This window comes from Eleutherodactylus coqui, chromosome 12 (genome assembly GCF_035609145.1).
Source record: "Eleutherodactylus coqui strain aEleCoq1 chromosome 12, aEleCoq1.hap1, whole genome shotgun sequence".
Lineage (NCBI taxonomy): Eukaryota > Metazoa > Chordata > Amphibia > Anura > Eleutherodactylidae > Eleutherodactylus > Eleutherodactylus coqui.
Window position 1 is genome coordinate 128,853,540 of NC_089848.1, and position 17,990 is coordinate 128,871,529.

Genomic DNA, 17,990 nt, shown 5'->3' on the forward strand with positions numbered 1-17,990 from the left:
AAGAACACAACAGTTATCGCTCAAAAGATTTTTGGAGCGATAATCGTTGTCTAAACCCGCCTTTACCCTGCTGTCAGTATCATAGAAATCCAACGACCCATCGGTATAATTGTAAAACTCACACAAACCTGGTGAAAATATACAAATGATATAAGGACTGATGTATTTAAAGTGTTTTGACAATCGATATTGTGTTATTATTGTTAGATTTACGTTAGAAACCTTAAAATGAAAATTTTTAAATGTCTTCATTTTTTGGAAATTGCTTGAAAAAAAACAAAAAACACAACATTTCCTGACACATTTGTGCTGCTAATCCTGTGCTTTCAGCAGAGCGGCTCATCAGCATGTAAATGGTGTCACAATGAGAATCTTCATCTGGATACGTTGTTTGTCTCCCCCTTGTGGCCAGGTGTGTTTGCTCCACTAAGGCAGAGGTTACATGTTGCTGTAACAATATTTTTGTTGTTTTGGTTGCTTTTTTTCTATAATACTTTCAGTAAGTATCTTTTTCTTACCTTTCTGTTATCACCAGCACTAGAGCTAATGCCACAATGTCCTCACATCATATAATACATGTATGGAAATGGATACAAAGTATCAGTATTAAAAGTATCTGTGTCAATTAAAAAAAAGCTGGAAAAAACTATAAGGAATAACATAATAAGAGCACTAGCATAGGTAATAATGGCCGTCCCCTCTGTGGACACACGGTGCCCCAATCTGACATTGGTTCGGTTCTGTGTCAAATGGAACTTTTTAGAAAAGTTTGACCTGAAACGGAGTGCTACAGGTTTGGTTTCCTCTCATTGCTCACAATGTATCGCTGGTGTAGTAAATGTTACAACTTGGATTAAACAGCAAGACCGACTAGATGTGACTGTAAACATTGTCGCGATAACCCCCAAATGTGTATACAGTATATGATGAGAGCTATAGTGTGCCGGTCATCTGTTTGTATCCAAGTCCATGAAGAACTTCCTGCAGCCATTTATGTAGATACAGAGCAATTACCAATTACTTAACCCCTTAAGGACGCAGCCTTTTTTTTTTCATTCTTGTTTTTTCCTTACCAAAGCCTAACTCTTTTATTTATCCATCGCCGCGGCTGTCTGAGGGCTCGTTGTGTTTGGCAGGACAAGTTGTATTTTTCAGTGGTTCTATTTAATGTACCTTTTTTTTTTTACTAAAAGACTTAAAAAACTTCTAAGTGGAGGGAAATGGAAGAAAATTAAATTCTGCCATCTTGGGGGTGCAGGTGGGTGCGCCTTGTTTCTATGGTGTTCTCTGCACCAAAAATGACCTGATAATTTAATTCTGTGGGACAATTACTGCGATACCAAATTTATACAGTTATTTATATAGTTGTTTATATATTTATACAGTTATTTTATAGTTATTTTATTCGCCGGACTACTGTTACTATATAAAATATCTCTGAAAAAAGTTACTTTTTGCCGCCATCTTTTTATTTTACCGTCGATTTAGTTGTGCGACGGCTTATTTTTTGCGGGATGTTCTATAGTTTCTATTGGTACCATTTTAGAGGACATATAACTTTTTAATTGATTTTTATTAAAGTTTTTTTCTTGGAGATCGGATGACCAAAAAAGCACAATTCTGGTGGTGTGTTTTTTTTTCTTCTGATGACGTCCACCGTGCGGGTAAATATTGTGTTACCTTGGTAGATTGAGCTTTTACGGATGCAGTATTACCAAATATGTTTTGGGTTATTTTTATTTAGATTTTGTAATTATAAATATGGCAAAGGTTTTTTTTCAAAGCTTTTATTACCTTTTATTTTTTTTAAGAATAAAACTTTTTCAAACAGATTTTTACTTTTTTGGGGGGGACAAGGACTTGCAATAATTTGATCGCTCCTGCAGTTTGATGTAATACCATAGTACCCAGCAAGCCACAGCCATGGCTTGATATACAATCTGCATAGACAACCTTGGGGCTTTCAGAGGGCCCTCTGGCTGCCATGGCCCCCCAACAACAACCCGCAAGCTCATCGTGGGGGGCCATTCGGGAACCCTGAAGTCTGATTGCGATATTTAAATGCCGCTGTCCGTATTGACTGCGGCATTTGAAGGGTTAACAATTGCCATCAGTGGTGGTGCTAATCAGGGCTGTTGCGGGCGGACCTCAGCTGTAAGAGACAGCTGACAGCCGCATGCAGCCATGCTCTTAAAGGACAAATACGCACCTTGCTAATTCCCCCCTGCCAATCACGTGGTACCCTTGGCTATATCAGACATCCGCCTCCTATGGTGAGTGCCTAAGTTTGTGGTCTTTTGCTCTGGCTTAAGGTACTAAGTCAAGTGTATTCTGATTCTCCACTTCTTGACTTTGGCTATTCTTTACTGCACCTTGTGCTCCTGACCATGGCTTGTTATGCTGACCACTGTCTGCTGCCTAACTCAACCCCCGGACTCTTATACCGCACTGAACCTGATCTGTGTGTCCTAATGTCCAGCTTGTTCTGAAATTACTCTGCCTGCCCTGACCCAAATTGTCTGACTATGCTCTTTTTCAGATGCTCAGGTACCATGCCTTGGTGTATAGTAGCGTCAGTTGGCACATTATCGGGATCACTTACAGAGTAATGGGCTGGTGACCCCGCTGCAAAGCCCAGACCTGAACTGGTGGGGTTAAAAAATGTGTCAAACTCCAGACCCGTAGGCCAAATCTGGACTGCCATATCACTTCATATGGCCCACAACAAGGTCCAGACTCAGAGGGACCGACTCTACACTTTCCCTCGAAGGACACAGCCAGCACTTGACAAATGGAGTGGCACCACCACAGGGAGCGGGTGTCCTCTTTGAGTCTGAGCTCCAACGCACCTACCCACCGCTCTGCTCAGGAGCTCACAGGTGGTGGCATAGCTTTGCCAGCCCTAGCCGGCAAACTAGCCACCCTCGAAGGAAGCTCCGTACAAAAGAAGTGGAAGGGGAGAATCCGATCATAGTGCACAGAGCGCCACAGCCGTGTCAAGAGGCGTTTTCACAGACCGAAATTGTGCATATTTACTGTGCATTTGAACCTTGAGGTTTCTTTGCGTGCATTTTCAATGCATTTGTCATGTGCACAAAAAAACAAAACGTATGACGGTCCCGTAGATTTCTCCAGTTTTCATGCGTAAATATGCAGTGAATTCTCATGTATTGTGCATATTCACTGCATATATACACAATCCCATTGACTTTAATGGGCAATTTCGGTCTGTAATATGGACCAAAATAGGACATGCTATGATTTTTTTTCATGCTCTTGAAAAACACACATCTGTATACCCCAATGGTGTTTCAGCTGTCCGTATACCACGTGTAATATGGAGCATAATGTTGATGCGGCCATCGATGACAATGGGTTTGACACACCTGGGTTAAAGTGTGAAGCGCAGAGTTCCTCAGGTGTTGCCTCTGGGTTTGGCCCTAAGTCAAACCGGTGTGTGGCGGAGCGGGTCAAATGAAAAAAGGTTTGGTACCGTGTTAGCCAGTAGCAAAATGTGATTGTCCTCAGCGAGAGCGGTCCACGTCCGCTGATCCTGACAACCACGTTTACAAACTGCAGTCTTAGGAAATCTTCTTGGCCAGAGAATGGTTATTTAGAGTGATTGCTACATTCTAAACACAGTTTCTTGCAGGGGGTCTCAGCGGAGGATGAGTGGCTACAGCAAGAACCCAATGTAGTCCTCAACTCCTAGAGCCAACTGGTGCCTGGCTCCACGCCTTCTAGATCAGCACCAACCCATCCAGGGCAATCACCAGACACTTGATAGTCCTCTTCTACTACCAATTCCAGAATTGTAAACCAGAGTTTTTGAGAAGGGCCCGTTGGTGCTGACAGATCCCGTCGGTGGGGGGACACGTGCTCCGACAGACACCACTTGTAGTAGGTAGAGTTGTAAGGATCTGGACATTTTATTGTACTTTTTCAACTTATAGAGCAGTAAACACCTGTCTGCGGCTCGTGTCTGGTTCTCATCCCTCTTCAACCTCAACACCAGACGCAGCCAACGAGCAGATGAAGTGATGCCTCTGGAACAAAGCAGATCCTGTTTTCTAATACCGGACGACCCTTCTAACCCAAACAAAATCTGACGAGCTTCTCTCTTGTCGCTCACGTATTAGGCTGGGTGCACACGGGCGTAATTGCCGCAGAATGTACGTGCATACTTTCTGCACGGACATTCCGCCCGCGACTTATTATACCGGGATAGCCAGTAAAGTGGATGAGATTTGCAAAAATCTCGTCAACATGCTGCGGCTCATCCGTTGCGACCAAGCTGCGCTGAAATTGACATGTCATGCGTATTTCAAAGCCGTGGTATGTCAATTCCCCGTTTCCATGGCGGACGCTCTCCTCTCTATGGTGAGAGATGGCCACAGCGGAATGCAAGCAGCGAAGCCACTTCAAAATCCGCGGGTTTTGAAGCTGCATTTCTCCCGCAGTATTTTCTGTGCGGTCATTCCGTGGGATTTTGGTCCCATGTGAACCCAGCCTTACTGTTTGCACCTCAGCAAATAGATGTTGGATTTTGCCTTTAAAGAAGGGTCCTGCCATGGCGCTCCCCAGGCTGTCCTCTTCCCTTTCTTTCACGGGTCTTGTGTGACATCACGAGCGCTGCACCATATGATGAGGCTCCCGGCACATTGTTGTTTTGCGCTGGGGGAGTCCCACATGCCTTCTGTTATGTTGCGTTCAATTGTCTCAGCCTATTTGTGTGTCCTGGGGGGTATTTAGTCCAGCGCCTCCATGTAGAGGTAGCCAGTAAGGGCTCACACACACAGACATAGTACACAGCAAATATACATATAGCATGTGCATTTACAGCATAGTTTAAGCACCCATAGCCTATAATGCATGTAAGACGCACCAAAGTAGGACATGCGTGGGAAAAATGCAGGTCTGATCGGCCCGATGTACATCTTTGGGCTTTTAGCACGGCGTAATACCCAGACAACATGCGCCGTGTAAGTGAGCGCTAATACTCCAGGTATCCTGGTTAAGTGAAGATTAACTCTTACTTTTCTGTGTACATTCCCGATTTGCCTTATTTGACCCTGATTTTCATACATTAGTCTGGTCTTGTTTGCCCTCACTCCTACATTTTTTGCCTGCCCAACCATGGATCCCTTGCAGGTGTTCTTCCCCCTCTCCTGCTTTTCCATACTGGTCTCATCTTGTTTATCATCTTTCCCTGCCTTATCGCCAACTAAGGTCATACAGGGAATCTAGTTAGGTTCTCTACGTAGGGTCGCCCTTTTTAGGGTGGTAGTCAGTTTAGGGTGACCTCTTGTACCCCTCTCTCACATCCCTTCTCTTTGTAAGAGGAAGTTGTAGCCAGACCCAAAGATTTGCACATTGGCAATTCTGTCTCAGTGGAACGGAACGTTCATGACAGGTCCTTTACCAATAAGCAGATCACAAAAAGCCCTGGGACTCATAGCCATTGGCTGAAATCTGGCAGTTAGTGTACAATTTCCCTGCAGTTGGGACCACCCTCCATGACGTCCACATGTCCTACTAGTACACAAAGACAAGGGTTGTCTTAGTATAGCGATTTGCAACCTATGGCTTTCCAGCTGTTGTGAAACTACAACTTGCAGTGTGCTCCAACAACCAATCCTTTAATAGCTGTTACCGTACAGTCAAACGTCAGGCAACGCAAAGAGTATAAAACTAGGAAACGTAGTAGAAGACTTAGATTGTTGGGAGAAAACTTTTTGGCACTATGGTGGTGCCTGTCAGACATCTTGGTGCCAGCCATCTTGGATTTGGCCCAAGAGACTTTGTGGAAAGAGGGTCATGTGATACATAATTTAAGGGCAGAATTTCATCAGAAATTGATGGGTGGAGACATGTTTTTCAAAACGTCTTTTCATGTAGCGGAAGAGTTAACAATCCAGGACAGAATTGAGATCATGCTGATGGTCAGTAATAGACGTGGACGTGAGGTAGCCGAAGCTTTACTCAAAATCATCCAGGAAGACGGCCAGCAAGTGTAGAAACGGTCAAGAAACAGATTCAGAAGTGTCCAGGACAACCCAAGAACTGGTGGTCCAAGCAGGGTTTGTTTCCGATCTCAGGATGTTGACCGCTGTGCTTTTATGTGAAAACCGCTAGCGAAGCAGTCAACACCCGAGGATCGTAAACACCGTTCGGATGACGAGTCCTCAGGTTATCTCGACAGTTCCTGCACCCACTGACATCTTCATGGGTTTTCTTGCTTGAAAGCCACCTCATGTGAACTTCTGTTACCGACCATCAGGATGATCTCAGCTCTGTCCTGGATTGTTAATGGCATCTTCTGGTACCTGAAAAGATGTGATTGCTGTTTCCATACCACATGATTCAATGTAACAACTTTATTAATACTCAACATGACTTCAGCCATAACTCAAAAATGGTTGCTAGTATTGAAAGAATGACTCAATTTATTATGATCTTCTACTCCTAAATCCTGTATCCCATGACCCGCTATCCATTGAAGTTTCTTTGGCTGAATCCAGGGTGGCCGCCGCCAAAATAGCCAACAGGCTCCACCATAGCACCAATATGTTTCCCCCCATTTAAGTGTTCTACAAAGTTTCCTCCTTGTATCTCTTTTTGTCCAGCAGATATTCTGGGTGGCCCTGCCATTGAATCACTCCGTACATTACATAATGCAAGGAATTGAGCTTTAAAAACCTGAAACTTTGTACCCAGAAAATGTTTTTTGTTTTTGTTTTAATATGGTTGTGAGTTGTTTTATTGGTAATATTGTAACAGAAATCAGGGAATTGTAACCTTGTAAAAGGACGAAAATGACAAAATTAGCAAGATGTGAAAAGCTCCCGGACACCGAATTGGCTTCATTGTTCGATGCTGTATTTTTTTTTTGTTGTAACACATAAATTGAAAAAAGTCTATTGAACTTTTTACAGACATGAATATCACAGACTGAGAACATGAAGAGAAATGCCCTCGAGTTACAATGTAAACGGTTGTTCTTCATCAATCTCCAAGATGGCCTCGCCGGTTGGAAAGCTACAGGAGAATCAACAGGTTATCGTCTAAAACTATGCAAGCAAATATGTCTCGTAACATTGAAGTGGATGGTACGGCGAATGACAATGCCATCCCTGGTAATGTGAAGTGCAGATTACTGTGGCAAAAGTGTGAAGACGTGTGTAATTGTCATTATGGCATCGATGCTCCCAACATGTCGACATTAAGCAGTCCTTAAATCTGCTCCATCCCGAATCCTCCTAGTCCGCCACCAAGGGTCTTCCTGCCGGTGCACCAGCTCTCCCCAGCCATGTCTTGCAGATCTTAAACATTCTCGCTTTCTGCAATGAATACTGACTCAACAATCTAATTAAAAAAAGAATAAAAATAACATAAAATAAACTGATCTACAGTTTACTTGTCTGACACCGACTTCAGATGCACCTCTCCCCGGGGGGTTCCGTATTCTTCATCCATTGATTTTATGTGGCTTGCGTCTGTGCATTATATTTTTTTATTTTGTGCAACTTTTTAAAGCAGTTTTTTTTATCTTCTTCAATTAAAACATGAAAAAAGTAAAAAATAACTAGGACTATGCCAGGAAGCGACGGATATTAGTAATCCCCCACGTGTGTCATCTTTGCCAGAAGATGTAAGTTGCCAGGGGTCTTTGTCTGCATGGTGAGCATAAGTTACAGCACGGTCTGTCCGTCTTTCCACCCATATTGCATCAACGTCTGCCTCGTCTCCTAGAACCGTCTCGGTGTCAGAAGACGTTACGTCAGGATGTTGTTAATAAAGTCCAAGAAGCGCTTAGAATACTGTTCTGGATTAACGGTGGAGATCTCCGCACCGGCCTGCGGACAGAAGAGAATGATGGCGTTTACAACATGAGATGATAATGGCATCGTGATGCAAGTAAAAGTTTGTCATCTTCTCTGACTACAAATTCAAAGGGGTATCCCAACGGCTTGGTGAAAGGTCTGCCTGCCGGACCCCTCTGATGACGAGGATGGGTGTTCATGTTCTGCATCTCCATAGATTATTACGGTGGGTATAACATTGCCAGCTCTGCATGACATCTGCACGGAGTTTGCATGTTCTTCCTGATTTATGTGTGTTTCCTGCAGTTTCCTCCCACATTCTACAATCATTCCCATAGGCTATTTGGCTTCCTGTGAAATCGGCGTGTCTGAGAGGGGGAAGTAGATCATGAACCCCACTGGAGACCGGAACTGGACTTGTCCGTACACATTAGTCTAAAGCTGATCAAAAAGGACAATTTCAGGGAAAATGTCTGTTCATCAGGTGAAAATTACAATGGTGTAACAACAAAGTATTGTTTTAGCCGACCAATGCCAGGCCGTTATCATCGGGACAAAAGTTGGTCGTGTTTTAAATCCTCACCCAATAGTCGCTACTCTCTGATGGTATAGGGTGCAGCTGGCGCCATCATAAAGACTCATTCAAAGGAAGAACATTCCAGTGAAAGATCGATCACCGGTGTCATTGACTATACACCGCCAGTTAGAACGCCAGTAAGAGTCCATATGTATGTAGCTGCATCCCTGTAAGCACCGTTCACCAGATGACCGTGCATGCAAGTTGTTCAACCTACTTCTAACTAATGCGTACTGCGCTGCAGAATGGCGTAGCGGACAAGACCAGCCCTCCCAAAATACTTACTCCATGTTTAACAGTTTTTGCTGCGTGTGCTGCTTTCTTTTTCGCATCATAGTGAGTTAGAATATCAATAATGGCCATGAAGTAGACCTCCTTCCTGGGTGCATCTGTGGGGCGAAGCACACAAAACAGTCATGACCTTGTACAGCATTCCTGGAGCAGTCCTGTCCCGTCCAGCAGCACTAATGCATCTTTAGTAGAGATGAGCGAAAGTACTCTGATAAGCACTACTCGTCCGAGTAATGTGCTTTATCCGAGTACCGCTGTACTCGTCTTGAAAGATTCGGGACGCGCTGCGGAGCGGGGAGCTGCAGGGGAGAGCGGGGAGGAACGGAGGGGAGATCTTTCTCTCCCTCTCTCCCGCCCGCTCTGCCCCGCTCCCCGCTGCGACTCACCTGTCAGCAGCGGAGCGCCCCGAATCTTTCAAGACGAGTACAGCGGTACTCGGATAAGGCACATTACTCGGACGAGTAGTGCTTATCCGAGTACGTTCGATCATCTCTAATCTTTAGGTTGTTTTTATTACGTTTTTGTGGGCTTTTTTTTTTTTTTTTTTTACATTTTTTAAAATGTTTTTTATATTTTTAAAAATGTATTAGACTTAAAGGAGTATTCCCATTTCAGCTTTTTCTGGCTGGGAAGAGAAGCCTGAGGTTGGTTTCCTGACTACTTTGCTGGGTGTTATGAAAAAAGCAGAGCTCATCAACCTTACTTTGCTTCTATGACTCCCACTGAAGTGAATGGAAGTTAAGGAAACAGTGTAGCACAGTGTAAGGCTGCCATAGTTGACAATTTCCATAACACCTGGCAAAGTGGTCGGGAAATCATCTGCGGACTTCTCATCTTGGCTAGGAAGTGCTGTGATGGGGGAACCCCTCTAATCCTACTTTTTTTTTTTTAGTCTTCTTAGGATCTTGAACTTGCGATCAACTGGTCACTTCCACAGTATATAGCATTACCTCAGTATTGCAGCATACTGAATTGTTAAAGTTTACATATTAATCCACAGACAGGGCTTAATTTGATTAAGTACGTGGCAGTTCTCGGAGTCTTCACTAGGCCCAGGCCTACCGTGGTAACCATCGGCACCCAATAATCACTTTACGGGTGGCTGATGGAAAGTCAAAGGGGGCCTCCCTGCTCAGGGTGACAGCTTACATGCCGCAGTCAGGATTGACAGAAAATGTAAGCTGTCAAACCTCCGATCGTGGCTCTTTTTGGCAGGTGTTGGCCGCTGTGAAACAGACTGGACCTGCAAGGTATGGAGGGCTTCACTACCAAGTCCACTTCATACCCAACCTGCACCTCTGACGTACATGTGCATAACAGAGGGGGATGGGTTAATGTAGAAGGAATTCGCATCCAGGTAAAAATACTGCAATCTGGCAATACAAAAATTTTCCTTTCCTGGTGCCAATCTGAAACCTTGATATAAATCAACTCCAACCTCTTCATCTAAGTCAACCAACACAAACACCACTTAACCTACATTAGCAGTCCCAGGTAAGGACTAATCAGTATAATATGTGATAACTGGATTAGAACCTACTTTCATGGCATTTAATTCCATATACATCAATGGTTGGGTCAAACTCTCCAGGAGGAAGTGGTCTTGTGCTGTTTAATGTGTTCCCAGGGCTGTCCGGTGGCGTGCCAACAGGGTGCGTTCCATCACTTTCCCCTTCTTCTTCACCATCGTTGTCCTCACTCTCTACATCCTCTTGCTCTGCCCTTTCCACATCATGGATACCCACCAAGAGGCTGTAGTCCATAAGCTTCAACTGGGACAAGAACTGCAGGAAGAAATGCACTTACTAGTTAGGCGGCAGTAAGGTAATATTTACTTTAGTTAGAAGGATTCCCTGACAATAAGCTGATCACAAGGTGCCCGTTGCTGTAATCCCCAGCGACCAAGGGATCTTGATAACAAGTGTTCAATTCCCCAGCAGCGCTTCCGCAGGGCAAATCTGGAATTACAGTTCTGATTTGAATCAATGGAGAGCATAGGCAAGCTCAGTGTGGGTCATATCTCCACCGATCAGATAGATATTGCCTATTGTATGGATAATGGATAGCTTCTTTTTGAGGGACAGCTCTTTAATGGACTCTGTGTACCCAATGGACTCAAACTGCGTCCAATATCTGATGTGGTGTAGACATGAAACAATGGGAGAAATTTATAAACTACCAATGCCAGATTCTGGGGTACAAAAGTGGCAACATTTTGTGGGAGTCCTGCTTGCACAAAAATATTGTGACTTTTTGACAGATACACAACTTTTTGTACTACTTTCCCCTAAAGGATGTGTGACTTGTTGGAAGGAAGCTTGACCACCCTAGACCAACACATTTATGAATAATTTATGTCAGACACTGCAACAAAATATACAAAAAATCTAAAGCTTCCTGCGTGGGTGCAAGGAGGAGCCAAGGTGCGCCTTCGATAAAGAGCCGCGTGCCTCTTCATATATTAGATGCATCATGTGCTGACGAGGATAACATAAAGACGACATATGAACCATCGGTCTTAATGAATCTCCCACTATGAGTCTTACCTCTACATCCTTCTTTAGCTTCTCGCGGAACAACTTTTTGTTGTTTTCATCAATATAGATTTTCTGTCCGTCGTTTATGAAGTCGTTGTCTTTGTATGTTGGCAGCTCTTTGGCCTAAAAGAAAATGCCGCATAAATGTGAGACTGTGTAGAATTATACATGCTGCGCTGAGTATGAGCTACTATTATGGAGCAGAGTCAACAGTAACAACATTGTATGATAACAGTTCAGTAGCAACCGGTATCAGGCTAACGCATTTTATGACCAAGTCTATGTCATTAACCGTTTCCATTATGTCAAGAGATCCCAGTCTGAAGGCCGACACACTGAAGAGGAAAATACACAAAATTTTTAGTAAAAGTGATCCTTTGGTTTCGAGACCAAATTCAGTTACAGAATCGGTGAGGGGACTATGTTACCACCAGTTGTTCTTCTCCGCCCTCTCTCCAATCCATCAGGTCTCGTTCTCTGCCATCCATGATGGTTGACATAATTTTCAGACTACTTAATCCCCGCAGGGCATTACTAGTTTTAGACCACCAGTGCAATATACTTGCTCTCTGATTGGCCAGAGCTGCTCATGTGATCAGCACCGACCAATTAGAGATTAATGCACAGTGTGATTTACACTTAGCAAACTCAAGTGTTGCCTTTTCCTATAAACTGTCAACAAGAAACAGCGCTGCAGTGTGGCAGAAAATGGAACTTACTAATGTCATTAAAAAGGTTGAGCCTTCCTCTTTTCAGTGATGTGTGGATTGTATCCGTCTCTTTTGTAGTTTGATTGTAAATACATTTCCAAATCTGCCCCTTCTTTTTATATAACCTTGTATAGCTCCATTCAGTCTCCTCCTCACTGCAGGCGGGTGCAGCAAGCCCATTCTCGAGATCGGTGAGGTTGCAGTAGTGAAACCCCCACCAATCAGACTTTTATCACCTATTCTATGGGTAGGTAATAAAATTCAGCTGTGGTACAGCCTTTATATAGGCATTTTATGCAACTAATATATTAATGACCTATCCTAAGGATAGGGCATCAACATCAGATTGGTGGGGGTCCGCCACTCATCACCATGGCCAATCAGCTGTCCTCTCCTCAGACCATCTCATGTTTATCGATCATATGGCCTGAGAGCATCCCAGTCCCATTCAAGTGAATGATATTGAGCTGCTATACCAGGCACAGCCAGTATACAATATATGGCGCCGCACCTAGTAAGCACCGAGGTGGCCTCAATGCACACCCAAGAGCCGCAACAGCTTCAAACAGTTGATTGGTGGGGGTCCCGAGTGGCAGCCCCCTTCGATCTAAGGGCAGCTTATCAATATCTATGTCTTGGAAAACAAGATTCTGTCCGAGGACCAAAGGAGGTTGGGGGTATATGACCTACTATTTTTCTTCTCTGTTGTCCCTCCGATCCGCTGGTTCCTGGTCCTATTTTTAGCTGTCCAAGATTGCCTACACAGTCTTAAGACTACTTAAAGGGGTTGTCCAAGTTATTATTTTGTTGCAATTTGAGGCAGGGGGATACAAATCTATAATTGAATATACTTACTCTTCCGACCCTCCGACACTACGGCATCTTACAAGTGACATCATCAGGTCTTCTGGCCTGGTGACATCCCGTAAGCAAATGGGCTTCTACATTTGAGCCCAGGTGAAGCCCTGGCTTGTTTACAGGATGTCACAAATGACATTCAATATCGAGCCTCCTGTTGGCTGCAGTGGCGATGTGGGTAAACAACCATGTGACCGCTGCAGTATGTCTTCTCTTATATCTAGTTCCTCCACCCTTGGCCATCCATATTATATGTCAGAAATTCCCTTTAATTCTCATAGTGCATTGGTAGTGTTAGACTACTAATGCACTATACCTGCTCTCTGATTGGCTAGAACTGCTCATGTGGCCAGCAGGGGCCAATCAGAATGCAGCGCACAGTGTGCATTCAGCAGATAGAAAATTGATGCAGCAATTTTGGACAGCCGAAAATGGGTCCCGATGGATCAGGGGGGACGCGGCAGAGAAGAACAACTGCAGGTATTATACCCCCTGCCCGGGGCAGAATTATTTTACCGAAACTGAAGGATCACTTTAAGTTAACGCATCATATATTTAGATTCAATAACGGTATACAAGAGCAACGCTGCAGGGAAACAAGCAATTTACAAGCAATGACATGCACTGATTGGATAAGAATATGTGTTCGAGCTGTTAGGAAAAGCAATACAATGTATTTAGTGAGATGTTCCATCCCGGGGGAATGTGTCCTGCCTATAATCGCCTTTTATTTTCCAACCCTTTCTTGCATTTTCAGTTCTCCGCTGAGCAGCTGACTTCTTATGTCCTGGCACCGTGCCCAGACTGTCAGTACTAAAAAAGAAGTAAGCTGAACTAAAACCACTAATTTTATACCATACTGGCGCTGCACCTCCTCGCTGAAAAGAAAAGGCCACCGGGGAGCTAAATGCTTCCTCATATGCCGGGGAGAAGACTAATCTGTCTGAGCAACGGGCTCCTGAGTGATGCCCCATCAATGAACAATGAATCTTCTGGGGGAAGGGAAAAAGTCAAAACAGATGCAAGAATGTGTCAACTGTAGGAGGTCGGCGAAGATGAAGTGGAGGACGAACATATTTGGAGACAATCGGCTATAAATACTCAATACAATATGGCACATCATATGGACACGGCTGGAAGAACATGTGCGCGGGAAAACAACCTCAATCAACCAATTATATCCCGACCAGAAGACGGCGCTTCCATAGGAATCGGATAGAAGGAAACGCATTGAGGGATTTTAGGAAGTTTGCACAATTCTCCATGTTGAATTATGTGCCAATTCCGGATGAGGTTACATGAAGGCATACAAAGTATAAAAGAAACTGCAAAGATACAATTAAGTGGAAAAGAAAATACCATATTTTGTGACAATTATCTGTACTGATCCTGATGACTCAGTTAGAGGGGTTCTCTGAGATTAAAAAAAAATTACAGGGTGCAAACCAGTCCAGCACCACCAGTCCGATCCTGCCAGTGAGGTCCTGGAAGTGACTGCATTAGTCATGTGCCGGCCATTGCTCATGTGACCACTCAGCCAATCACTGGCCTCAGCGGGCGTCTTGTATGAGCGATACATGACTGCTGAGGCCAACGATTGGCTGAGTGATCATGTGAGCAATGAACGACACATAACAGCTGGAGTCGCTTCAGAAGGAAGCGGGGAGCGGAAGCATTTAAAAGGGGATTAGAGTTTTTTCTTTATTTTACGCTGCTCTTCGCTCCCCCCAACCCCCATAATTTATTTTAAAGAAGTTGTACCACAACTGCAAGTTACCCCTGGTCCACAGGATAACTTGCTGGTCAGTGGGGGTCTCACCACAGAGACCCCTGCCGATCTCCAGAATGGGACTCCTATGTCCCACTCGCTCTACCTGTCACTGCAGGGGTTGGTTCTCACCCCGCAGTGACATGACTGTGAATGGAGCGCTGGCTGAGCATGGGCGGTCAGCGCTCCATTCATTTTAATGAGGCTCACCGAAATAGCTGAGCAACATTCGCTTGGCTATCTGGGCAGTCCCATTGAAAGTGAATGGAGTGTTAGTTCACCTGTACAACCAGCGTTCCATTCAGTCTTCTTCTCACTGCAGGGGGTGGTGTAACTCTGTGGTGAGGAGCATGGGGGACACGGGACCCTTAATTGAGATCGGCAGGGGTCTCAGCGGCGAGACCCCCACGGATCAGCAAGTTATCCCCTATCCTGTAGATAGGGGATGACTTGTGATTTCAGCCAATGTAATGGGTATGGGGGCCTTCCAACTAGATTTAAAAATATTACAAAACTTTTTAGAAACATCTAACATGTGATAGTTATATGTCAGAAGTTTTGATTGGTGAGGGTCAGGGTGCTGAGACCCCCAGTGTTGCTAGAATGAATGGGCAGAAGCGCTCATCCATGGCTGACCTTAGCTATAGGCAACCCGTACAGCTGCACAAGGTACCAGCCACCAGTTTGAAGGGAGGGCTTCCCCACTTCTTAGATCCACCAGGACAGGTGATCTGCTTCCTTCCTATGGCATAAGGGGTTGTCCAATTGTAAACTATTGATAGCTTATCCTTAAAGGGGTTGTCCCGCGCCGAAACGGGTTTTTTTTTTTTCAACCCCCCCCCCCGGTCGGCGCGAGACAACCCCGATGCAGGGAGGTAAAGGAAGCTTACCGGAGCGCTTACCTTAATCCCCGCGCTCCGGTGACTTCAATACTTATCGCTGAAGATGGCCGCCGGGATCCTCTGCCTCCGTGGACCGCAGCTCTTCTGTGCGGTCCATTGCCGATTCCAGCCTCCTGATTGGCTGGAATCGGCACGTGACGGGGCGGAGCTACACGGAGCCTGCATTCTGCACGAGCGGCTCCATAGAAGATTGCAGAAGACCCGGACTGCGCAAGCGCGGCTAATTTGGCCATCGGAGGGCGAAAATTAGTCGGCACCATGGAGACGAGGACGCTAGCAACGGAGCAGGTAAGTATAAAACTTTTTAAAACTTCTGTATGGCTCATAATTAATGCACAATGTACATTACAAAGTGCATTATTATGGCCATACAGAAGTGTATAGACCCACTTGCTGCCGCGGGACAACCCCTTTAAGATAAGCTATCAATAGTAAATTGGCAGGGGTCAGCCACCGGGAACCCCCATTCACTAGCTGTTTGCTGGGCGATGTGCTCATGCACTGAGCTAATTTCTGCAGGAAGCACACAACTCTGTTCCCACTGCAGTGGCCAGGTTTGGTATTACAGTCCAAGTTCCTATTGAAGTTAATGTGTTGTAATACCAAACCAGACTATTGTAGTGGGAACGGAGCTGCCTGCTTCCTGCACGAATCAGCTCAGTGCACAAGAGCGCTGACCCAGAGAACCGCCCATCAGTGGGGGTCTTGGGTAGCGGAAACCTACTGATCTAGTATTGATGGCCTATCTTATGAATGGGCCATCAATAGTTTACACCTGGACAACCCCTCTAAATGTTCCAATGATGGTTACTAATCATCATCATTATTGAGCACTGTACCTTTTCTTTGTCGCTGGCTTCTCTTGCCACAGTAGATCCCTATGAAATAGACGAGAAGGGGTTAAACATTAATGATAATGGTAAACCTGAACAGAAAAATGCACAATAATATAATAATAGGCTGATATGGAAGGGCGGCTTTATTCCCTTATGCTGCCAATGATTTTTGCCCCCAGTATAAGGCACGATCACCGCGGACGCCGATCTGAAGCGGTTTTGCACTGTAGTGCTCATTTTTGACTACCTTACCAAACCTGTCCATGTAGCTTTAACCTTTTAATGACCAGCAATTTCTCAAATTTTCCTTTTTGTTTTTCCCTTTGCTGTTTTTCAAGAAATCTAGCTTTTATATATTTTCTATCGATAGATTTGCATTGAGGGCTAGATTTCTATGGGAGGGGTTGTAGTTTCTATCTTGAGCCCTTACAGCTAAGTTTATGGACCCGGGGATATAGGTTTAATACTTATCTTCCCTGCCGTTCCCCCGTTGTCAGTATTCAGACCCACCACTGAAAGTATTGAGGAACGCACTAAGTAGTCTTCCAGTTCTTTGCATAGAATAGGACTATATAGCTGTTCAATGCTTTGCAGAGGCTGGTTAGAGCGCTGACAAGGGGGGAATACCAGGGAAGGTCAATGTAAAACTTGCACCCCCAGACTCAGCGGGCTAGCTACTTTGAGTCCATCAGTGTGGCTTCTAGGGCTTTAAGTAACTAACAAATTCTCTTTAATCTACCATATAATGTATCGAAAATGTACAATACCAATTATATTTATTTATATATGTCGTTTATTTTTTATGATTGTTCCCAGCAAGGATGACCGTCTAACCACCATATTCCCGGACCCTCCGCTTCTGTGTTACAGGCAACCTCCTAAGTTAAGGGACTTTATACTCAGGAGTGCATTACCCTCTGACACAGAAAAAGGAACTTATCCCTGTAATGTAAGGAGCCGTAAGACCTGCTGATATGTACGGACCGCAGACAGGATACAGATCCCCAACACACAGCAGGACTATAAGATCCTGTAATGTAAGGAGCTGTAAGACCTGCTGACATGTACGGACCGCAGACAGGATACATAACCCCAACACACAGCAGGACTATAAGATCCCTGTAATGTAAGAGGCTGTAAGACCTGCTGGCATGTACGGACCGCAGACAGGATACATAACCCCAACACACAGCAGGACTATAAGATCCCAGGGACTTTCACATGTTCCACGTACTGATGTTGTGGACCTGATCCGGGGGGCTTTATGTCAAGGCAAAGACTGAAAGCGAGGATGAGATCCCATCGCCACACAATTAATCACAGAAAGAGAGAATTACCTGTGGCCGAACACTTCTCTAACCATGGACATGACATTGGAGATATGAGAGTTTTGATATTGAAGGGTGGTTTCAAGTCGCAAAACCACAGAAGAATTTGGGAATCTAAGTTGATAACAACCTTTGACACGCTGAATAGTGGGTTAAATTATTTCCCTGGATTAATGCGTGAATGGCAGCTATGAGACATCTATAGCACAGATAACACTGCTGGCCTGGTGACCCCCCCAACAGTAATTCAAGGACCATAAACTTCCAATCCCTTATCAGTGTCTAGTTAAAAATGTTTGTGTACCTCTTGTAGCATTCCTGGCCTTACGACCCCCCCCCCCCCAACAGTAATTCAGGGAC

At 44.7% G+C, this 17,990-nt stretch overlaps 1 protein-coding gene across 1 annotated transcript in view; it reads right to left on the reverse strand.

Annotated features, from left to right (window-relative positions):
- Positions 1–6,721: 6,721 nt before the first annotated feature.
- Positions 6,722–17,990, reverse strand: part of PIP4K2A (phosphatidylinositol-5-phosphate 4-kinase type 2 alpha) — a 108,893-nt gene continuing 97,624 nt past the window's right edge. The window contains exons 6-10 of the mRNA XM_066585780.1: positions 16,306–16,344; positions 11,238–11,351; positions 10,232–10,475; positions 8,686–8,789; positions 6,722–7,856 (exon numbers count right to left, since the gene is read on the reverse strand). Of these exons, the coding sequence (XP_066441877.1) occupies positions 7,776–7,856; positions 8,686–8,789; positions 10,232–10,475; positions 11,238–11,351; positions 16,306–16,344 (582 nt within the window). The 3' untranslated portion in view covers positions 6,722–7,775. The remainder of the gene's footprint in view (positions 7,857–8,685; positions 8,790–10,231; positions 10,476–11,237; positions 11,352–16,305; positions 16,345–17,990) is intronic.